At 41.6% G+C, this 9657-nt stretch overlaps 1 protein-coding gene across 2 annotated transcripts; it reads right to left on the reverse strand.

Annotated features, from left to right (window-relative positions):
• Positions 1-673: 673 nt before the first annotated feature.
• myb (v-myb avian myeloblastosis viral oncogene homolog) lies at positions 674-9355 on the reverse strand. 2 transcript variants are annotated; one of them, XM_084560291.1, is made up of 15 exons: positions 9042-9355; positions 6978-7095; positions 6781-6852; positions 6516-6608; positions 5512-5732; positions 4762-4990; positions 4582-4650; positions 4387-4491; positions 3707-3973; positions 3123-3241; positions 2918-3032; positions 2728-2820; positions 2361-2459; positions 2183-2266; positions 674-2079 (listed from the first exon to the last, which is right to left on the reverse strand). In XM_084560291.1, exons 1-15 carry the CDS (start codon positions 9158-9160, stop codon positions 1966-1968), a joined length of 1917 nt encoding a protein of 638 aa, XP_084416417.1. In that variant the 5' UTR covers positions 9161-9355; the 3' UTR covers positions 674-1965. The 2 variants fall into 2 exon arrangements, with proteins under 2 accessions (XP_084416417.1, XP_084416416.1); XM_084560290.1 differs by having other exon boundaries at positions 674-2082.
• Between the last annotated feature and the right edge of the window lie 302 nt (positions 9356-9657).

Consider the following 9657-nt stretch of genomic DNA (forward strand, 5'->3'; position numbering starts at 1 on the left):
CAAGTCTCCTCAAGAGACTCAATGTGGAGCTCATACAGTGCATGGCGTGTCTTTGGAGAGCGGTGATGGGGTTTTATATGGTTCGATACCGCGTTGCTCGCAGCCATGAAAGCACATGTGGGAAACTGAAACATTCTTCAAAACACAGAGGCAAAAGAAGAACAAAATTAACTTTGTATTTCTGGAACGTGCACGTGAGAGGTGTCCCCTTATCCACAGAAAACGAGGCAACGGTTGGGAACATTTGCTTATTTCCTTCACTGGCTGATAAACTCCACGGCAGATGGAGGGAAAGTTTTATGATATGCTCCACACAACTTTATGACAACAAACCTTTGTATTGGCAGGATTGCATGCGTGGGAGGGGGATGGGAGGTGATCATTTGAATACGACAGCATACGAATATTTGCATACGAGAGATAGCTTACACTTTGGAGACACCAGAGAGCAAATAGTTCATTCACTTTAAACAGAGGAATTACTCGACAATGGTGTGGCTTCGAAGGGCTATTTACACTCAGACTGATGCACTGCAGGCTATTTGTACTGAACTCTGTACTTTGGGGCTTAAATGTACGAAAGCATCGGCTCTGAAGAGCAGCTTTTGCGTTGCTATCACCATAAACTAATAACTTTTAAGGTGCACTAGTATCTGTTCATTCATGGGAATAACACCGAACACAAGGTTGTAATAAAAACAGCACACTTTATTTACTAGGCAGTATAGAAAAGTATAAAAAACATGAAAACTTGGCATAAAAATGCGTTTATAAAAAAAGAAATGCTGAAAAGCTAATAAAAAAAGGCATTCAAATGTAAATAAGGATTGTCTGCTAAGTGTTTGACATGGGCTACTGCAGTCTTAGCAAGAAAACAAAATGCTGATTGCTTTACAAAATACAAAACCATTCAAAGAAATGCTTTAAGAAAATGTTACAAAAGTTTCAACTGGGCTTTTGTCTGTAGCATAATATAAAATATCAGTGTTTAGTACTCTCACTATTCTGTGGCAAATATAAAATTCAAGTGCAGCTTGGTCTTACTCTTACTGGGTGAAGCTCATGGTTTCAAACATAGAAGCTTGTTTAAATTCTTTTTAAAAATATACTCTACATATAATATTTAACATTTAACAAACGCCTTTGTTCATGGAATGCTTCCCGATACAGGATACTGTGAAGGCCAGCAGTAAACCAAAAGTTGAAATGAAAACTAGATTTTTTTTGGACTACGGGTGCCAATGTTGTGATCACGTAATACTAATAAGGTTGGCCCCTTCTGTCGTGTAAAACGTCATAGTTGAATAGTTGAATAGCGATGTGAGAACAGGAGTTCTTGATCAGTGTTTACTTGAAGGCACAGACCAAACACTTGAAATTCTCAGTAGACCCATTACAGCCTTAAAAAAAAAAGAAAGAAAGAAAGAAAAAAAAATAACAAAATAGAAGAGTTTCATGTGTGAAATACAGAGGTCAGTTTTGAAATCATTAATATGCCTTTGGATATATAATAATGCTAACAGGGCTTAAATACTCATAATTACAACACTGGTAAAATGGCCAATTGTAAAACAACAACAACAAAGTCTTTATATAAAAAAACAAATAAATTAATCAACTTGTTCTTTATATTAATATCAAAATTCATTATTAATAATACAGCCCAATGCAAACATAGTCACCGTTTCCCATTTATAATACAACATTGATAATAATATAGACACAAGACCATATGAGATAAGGTGTACATGTATAAAAACCCAAAGCAAAAGGCTATGTAAAAAGATTTTCAATTCAAAACAAAAAATGATAGTCTTTAGTTGGTTGAAATCCAACAAGTGTGAGTGTAAAAACACCGGTGGCATAAAGCCTCTCCCAACTGTTGTACCACAACAAATATGAAGCCCGCGAAGCTGTGTCCAGCACACGGAGTGTTGATGTGTCCAGATCAACATGCGTCTCTGTCTACATGACCAGTGTCCTCGTGGGGTAAGTGTTGATGTACTTGTGGCTCTGCTCTGAGGCCAAGATGTGCTCCTCTGTTTTCGCGCAGGTCACCTGCTCCCAGGAACTGAGCTGCTGCTGGTAAAACAAAAAGAGGATGAAGAGTTTTTATAGTTGACGTGCATAGCAAAATGGATTCATTTCAAATGAAAACATGCATATGTATATAAACACACACCTGTAGTGGGCTATTCATGCTTCTGTGAGAGAGGTGGTAGGATTTGTGTCCATCGTCACTCAATAATGAGCTTGTAAGTAGGTCCTGAAAGAAATCACAAAAACACTTTTAACATCAAACTCATTTACACGATTTTCACTACAAAACATATGAACAGCAATGTCAAAGGTCAACTTACAGGTACTTCCTGTGCAGGACCATTAGGAGAGAAGAGCTGTGTGTGAAGTTCTTGCCCTTCCCACTGCATGCACGGGCTCCTCTCACATGGGGATTCCACCTAGAACCCAAAACATATCATGGTCTTACAAACATGGCTACATACAATAGCCACAAACAGTGCTACGTGTCTCTCCTGTATACAAAGACCCTCAATTATCCCTGATGAAGAATGTTTTGCAAAACCGAAAAAAAAAAACCCTCACTTTACCTAGAAACAGAAAGTACCCTTTCCTTTCTCAACATACAAACTAAAAGTTCTTATGACAGTCTCACATTTGTCTGTGTGTTGTTTGCATGTGTAAGTGTTTATGTTGAGTGGAAAGTACCTCTTGTTTTATCTTCTTAAGAGGAGGTTGCTCAATGGCACAATCCATGGGCTCCTGCTTGATGGACTCAACCATCTGCTGCTCCATAGTATTCTGGAAAAAGACCAAAGTTAATTACAGGAAATATAGCAGATGTAACAGCAGTTATAAAGACATATTTAAGACCTAACGTGTGTTTTAGTTCTCTTACCAGTAGTTTGAGAGGCCCATACTTGGCCTCCTGATGGGCCAGTGTTGATCTGAAAGGTGTGGGAGTACGAGGAGTCGACTCTAGGATCGATCGACGAATGTTTGGAGTTCGGAACCTGGGAGAGAATAAAGGGGGCAGCTGATTGAAATGTCTCGTTCACCTCAAATCTGCATTATAAAAGTGACGAGAAACTAAAGTTGCTTACATTTCATTCTCTTTCTGAGGCTGGATAGAGTGGTCGATCAGAGGCTTGGAGTCCACAGGCGAGCTCATTGGTAAACTGTCGCTGTCAGAGTGTTCGGGGCTCATTGACTGGTTGAGAAACTGTGAAACAAGAGGAAGGAAACCAATCAATCAAATGGGCTTGACAAGCAGTGACAATCTGGCAGACAATGGGAGCACACCGAGTTGAAAATACATGAAAAAAGAGTTCTAGTGCTTCAGAAGATGAGTTATAGGTTAAACTACAGGAGAAACACTAGTTGTGCATGATTGGTTGCTGATGTCATCAGATGGCAGGCGGGTGATTGGATGGATTCTGATCACACTCAACTACTTTAACTACCTGTGAGGGTGAAAAAGGTAGATTTCTGATTTCTTTTTTGAGAACGCTCCTATCCAAGAAAGGACTGGCAACGGACTCACTCACAGAGGAGAGGCTCTGGGAAAAGGCCGGGAAAATATGGGTCAAGGCCCACTGCTGGGTAAAATCTATGTCAGCTATCGTGATCTGGATACATTTGGTCATGGCTCCTGAAAACATATAGCCTAAATAGAGCAGACACTTACCGAATCAATAACAGATTCCATGAACTCTGGGATAGTATTTGAGAACGATGAGCTGCTCTGATGGCTGTTGCTGTTGTTGTTGTTGTTATTGTTGGTGCCATTGTTGCTGTGGGCACGCGTTGCGGAGGCGCTCTCCTCGGGTAGGCAGCTCTGGCCGAGAGGCAGGGCTGGGGCAGCTGCCTGGTGATGAGGTAAAGACATAACCACGCTGTCTGAGCCGTTGGTCAAAGCGCTCTGGCTGACCCAGCTTGGATAGGGCAAACTCATCTGGGGGAAAAAGAATGAGACAGTGAGGGCTGGAAATAATTGTCAAGCAACAATCGTCATGAAAACATGAGAGCAGAACAGAGTGAGAATAACCACAAGAAAAAATGCAAGGCTGACAGTAAGATAGGAGGTGTAAATACTTAACAAATGAGAAAACGAGAAGAATAAGGGGAACTCTAATGTAAAGTGTGACAGAAGTGTTGAGTAGAGGGTTGCACAAGGGGTCACACACACACACAGAAATGGTGATAAGGTCCTATTTCGTCACTTTTGCAGAAACAGACCCCCCAGATGTTTCCTCCACATTCAGGCAAACACACACGTCCAACCACTGTCCTTAAATCCAGGGTCAAAAACACATGCACATAAATTGTGCTGTAACAATTTCACACATACACACGTGCGTGACTCACTGGTAGTGATGGCTGGCCTCTCAGCTCGTTTTCTGTTGACATGAGAAGCAGTTCGATCTCTTTCACCCTCTGCTCCTTCTCAGGGTCCTCCTCATTATAGTGTCTCTGAGAGAAAAAAACGAACAGGAGGAACTCATTAGCACCTAACAAATCCTGTTCACCTTCTTGTCGCACTCGTGTTGTTTGTCTTTTTACCTGTATAGCAGCGGTTCCATGCTGGGGAATGTTCAGGATGTTCAAATGCAGGGCCATGGGGAAGGGCACCTGTTAATCCAATCAGAAACATGTCCACGTTAATACATGAATCACTTGCGGGGACAAAATCATCCGTGATTTCCTGCCACCCTTCCAAATTTCACTTTAAAGCTCACTTACTCTGTGTGTGTCAGATATGTAGGTGTAGTTGAGTGGCGACAGGGGAGGCAGCTGTGCATGACTGGGTGAGTGGTGAGAGAAACTCATGATGTGATTGGGGGTCTTGACGTAGCCGTGGCTGAGGGACAGCGAGGAGTTGCTGTTCTTTGACGTGCTCTGAAGGTAGCCCTCTTGTTCCACCTTTCGCCTCATGGTGGAGTTCCAGTGGTTCTTTATAGCGTTATCAGTCCTGCAAGTTACAAGTAACACGTATTAACTCAGGAGGTTGTTTATTACAAAACGCATCCGCACATCCATGACTTACACACAAGACATCCTGGGGTAGTAGTGGTGCTTGATAGTGTTATCAATAGAGGTCCACACACAGGCCGACGCAGATAGAGAAAGTCTCAGTCACACACACACACAATAACACATGCTCACAATTGATAAAGATATCAGGACAAGACAATTACACTAATGTCTAAATTATCTTTCTGTCCTCTCCTGTCCTCCTTCACCAAAATCTTTCTCTATTAAGACCACCCAGTCCTAATGATGCCTGTTCAGTTTTCCTTTCTGAATCTTAAATTCTTTGTCAACACCCTCATTTTCTCATGCAGTACATTCTCACTTTATTTTCATCCCTCCTTCAGTGTCCTCTCCACTATTTCAGAGTCTTAACCGCAACATTGCGCAGCTAACCAACAAGTTCAGTGATTCATCTGGCTTCTCTTTTTCTGCCTCTGTCTTATTGGTTCTCCGCCTCACCTGCCAGGGAGCAGCTTAGCGATTTCTGCCCACCGGTTTCCCAGCTTCTCATGCGCCTGGTAGATGATTCTGTCTTCCTCCTCAGTCCACGATGTCTTCTTCACCTCTGGGTTCAGGTGGTTGTGCCAGCGCTCGCGGCACTGCTTGCCAATTCGCCCCTTGAGGTGTTTGGCAATCACTGACCAGCGCTTGGCTCCATACTTCTGGACCAGCTCAATCACCTGAGGGGTTAGCGTTTGTAGGGGAGAGAAAGAGGAATGCGATAGAGGTAGAGGGTTGAAAGGGAAGAGAAGTGAATGGCAGTAGAGGGGAATGAGGAAAGAGGAAGGAAAGGGTAAGTAGAGAGGTGCACAGGTATGAAGGGCAAAGGGGATGAAGAATAGATAAAACAAAGAGAAAATAGCACAATGTTAGAAAAATCACAGAAACTTAAACATTGTCTCACTGAATGCTTCACCTCTCATCCCCTCCCTCCTTCTCTCTTTCTTTATCTTTCTACTAGTAGAGGTGATTGAGAACACCTGCTGGACAGAAGTGAGGGAGTTTCCAGTGGAACGTTAGCCACTCTGCTAATCATTACAGTGGCATCTGGGTGGAAATATAACTCCTTTTGGATTAGCTTGATAAATACTTCACAGGTTGTAAGAGACTACACATGTTATTTGTTGTGCAACAGCATCCTTTTGGGAAACTAAAAATGTGCAAGAGCAGTCAGGGGGTTGCTACAGAGTAGTTGCTTTAACACAGGAAAATAAGGTAATTGTTTTTAAGCTGAGTGTCTGTTTCTTGAGAGTTATCCAACTGGGTTACTCCACAAGATTAGCTAATGTAAGAAATCTGTAGTAGTGTTAGGGGTCATCGCTGAGGGCTCTCAGAACAAAAGTCCCTTCATTTAGTTATTACGTTTCACTAATTCAGTCTTTCAAGAGTTCAATGAACAAGTCAATCTTGAATTGATTATCAACAACAAAGTAAAGTGTGGACTTCTAAGAGTGTTTTCTTACCCTCTGGTCCTCCTCTTTGGTCCAGGGTCCTTTAATGAGTTCTGGGTTGAGAACTTTCTGCCACCTGTGTTGGCATTGCACATCCGTACGATTCTGGTTTGTGCAGAGAAACCTTAAGTTATCATCCTCATACTATGGCAAGTTACATGCATAGAAATCAATTAGCACCTCAGAATTATAAGGACCTTAGCCCTCACCAAGACCTAATACTGTGCTTTCAAATGTTGTTTATGAGTATTTCTGTCTCTGTGTATATACTACTTACAGTTAGTAGGCTTGCAATGACTTTCCAGTCTTCTGATCCGTGATGTTCAACAAGTTTCTTCAGCTTCTCATCCTGCAAAAGAAAAGATTATACATTGAATACGTGGTTTAAAGCAACAATAATTGATATGTGAGAAGTGTTTATTTTGTTTCAAATACCAGGTTTTGAATTGTTTAGACAGGTGTTTGTGTGTGTACCTCTTCACGTGTCCAGCGTGTTTTGCCAAGGTGTCGCTTCCCCGTCTTGGCCATTGAGCCATCATAATCATGTTCATACATCTCGGTCTCCTCCTCATCCTCCTCACTACTGTAAACACTGCAGAAACACAGAGGCAAAGAGAAAGAGAGAAACTTTAAAGAGGTGGAGTCCGTGTGAAAAATAATAGTGTAAGATAATAGAAAGGTAAATAATAGCGGAGCAAGTACCTGTCTATTTCTAAACTACTCCCTAATCATCTCTTTACAGAGCACATAAAGAACTCAGCCCACTCTTTAACTCATCAGGTGACAACACAGACAGAGAACCAGTCATTCTTGAAGGTTTGGGTGCAGGCTTCTAGCCAAGACACCCACAAGGGGAGTGAAGAAGAACAGCAACTCAGAGAAAGGGAGCGAGGGAAGGAGGGAGGGACGGAGGGAGGACGAACAGGTTCCAGTGTTTTTGGTTTCCACAGATACTGGGATTGGCACATGCGATCATAATTTTGTGACCCCGGCATGTTCAGACCTGCTGTGGCATTGTGCTGTACAGCCATGCATGCATGCACACTTACACACTCACACACACACACAGCACACTCTGATGCCAAGTGTTAACCAATGAGAATGTAGAGCAGATACAACGTGGAAGCCAGGTAGGGTGCTATAGAGTAACAGAGAGCAACAGGTGAACAGGAACAAATGTGTGTACTTGAAAAGGAGAATATTTACTGTGTGCTCTCTTCCTTATTTTTTCCATTGACTCAAATACGTGACAGCTTGATTAAGAGCAATGACTCTGAAGAGAAGACCTCAACAAAATGGATGTACTGGACAAAACTATAGCAAAAAATAAATAAATAAATAAAAAATCATAAAACACTAACTTAGTTTAAAACTTTTTTTTTTTACCCATAATGCAACAAAACGTCCAAATTGATTGTGGAATAAAAAGCTAACAGTACACTTTCAAACATAAGATAAGATTATAGCGAGATCAACTCATGATGGAATAATATCAGTAAACACTTTTTTTTGTTTTCATCTCACGCACGAGGTGATTTTTTGCTACGAATGAATTCGTATCTTAAATGTGAAACCACGAGATTAAACCAATAACCCGCAGTGAACACAATAAACGGTAAAACACGAGTAACAACTTGACACGCCAGCCTAATGTACTGAAAGTAAACAGATGATTTTTTTCCCAGGGAAAAGTGGTGCCGGTCAGTGCCCACGAAGAAAAGAAAAGAAAACTAAGTTGCTGAGTGAAAGTTCAAAGTGTTTAATAAAACAAGCGAAATACACAAACAAAAGAAGTGTAGCCTGTTCTGGAGACAAGTGCACATAGAGGACGCTGTAAGAGCGCACTTTCCAAAATAACAGCATCGCTTTCAGAGATGTTGCGTCTCGGACTGTATGCATGCTTCTTGTGAGCGGGTTTAAAATTACCTTTATGCCAACTAAACTTGTCTGTGCGACTCAACTCGTAGGTTTATGAAATGATAGCCGCTGCCAGTGTGGCTGACTTGAGTCACGGTCACCAGACGCGCAGTGGGAATATTTTTTAAAACCTTCACAAACTAAATTTAAGCTCCGATAATGCTTGTTGCGCTCAGACAGACATGGATGTTTTGTGTTTTATTTCCTATTTCGTATAAGCTCCTATTAAAAATGCGTCCACGCACGGTCTTGCGCGCAGCGTGGCGTTAATGCGCGCGCGCGCGTGTGTGTGTGTGTGTGTGTGAGAGAGAGAGAGACTGACAGCAGCTCGAGGAGCGCACATGCCAGATGACCACCACCTGTCATTGGCGCGAGCGAGACACTCGCACCACCACTTAGCTTAAACGGCCAGGAAAACAAAAAATACAAAAAGAACATATAGTAGGGAGAGCTGATGAATAAGCATACGTACTGTCAATAAGATGAACATTTAACCACGCCGTAAGCAGCAGAAAAAAATGGCTAATATATAAGTAATAATAAAACACTGTAGCTAAGAATTTAAAACACTAACTTACAACAACAAGGTAGATAAAGAATAATATGCGAGTTTTAGCTTACCTGTTTCTCGGCCGCCGAGTCATGTTAAAAGTCTGGACAGCGGCTTGCAGGTTGCGCTGAGCACGTACTTTCGCTATCTGCGCTGGGTTTGTTCTCCCGGCGAGGAGGCAGGTTGACATTAATTTAAACTACAGCAGCCACTGCTCCTCCCTTTGCATCCCGGTAAATTTGGCGCTCCTCACCCCCAAACTGCGCCAAACTGCGCATGTGTCTGTCTTGAGTAGTTCATGTTCGTCCGTCTTTTTAAAATCACAATTCACACCACACGGGGTACTCTTGACTTGTGCTTTTAGTGGACACACACACACATATATATATATATATAGATAGATAGATAGATATAGATATAGATATAGATATATAGAATGGTATGTTCAACGAGAAGAAAAATATTTTCTGATGTTAACATGCTATTTTTCTGAGACGCTAATACATTGTTTAAACCAAAATGTGGTTTCCACTTCTTACCGAGAGATAACATAAAATCATGTAGCATACAGTAACACAATAAGATAATAGGTTGGATAGTAAATTAAATGTGAAAAATAAATAAATAAACGGGTTAGCTGAATGACAGTGGGACGGCGGTTGCGCAGCACACAGCTACTGAATGTCA

The sequence above is a fragment of the Chelon labrosus genome (genome assembly GCF_963514085.1).
Source record: "Chelon labrosus genome assembly, chromosome: 14".
Taxonomy (NCBI): Eukaryota; Metazoa; Chordata; class Actinopteri; order Mugiliformes; family Mugilidae; genus Chelon; species Chelon labrosus.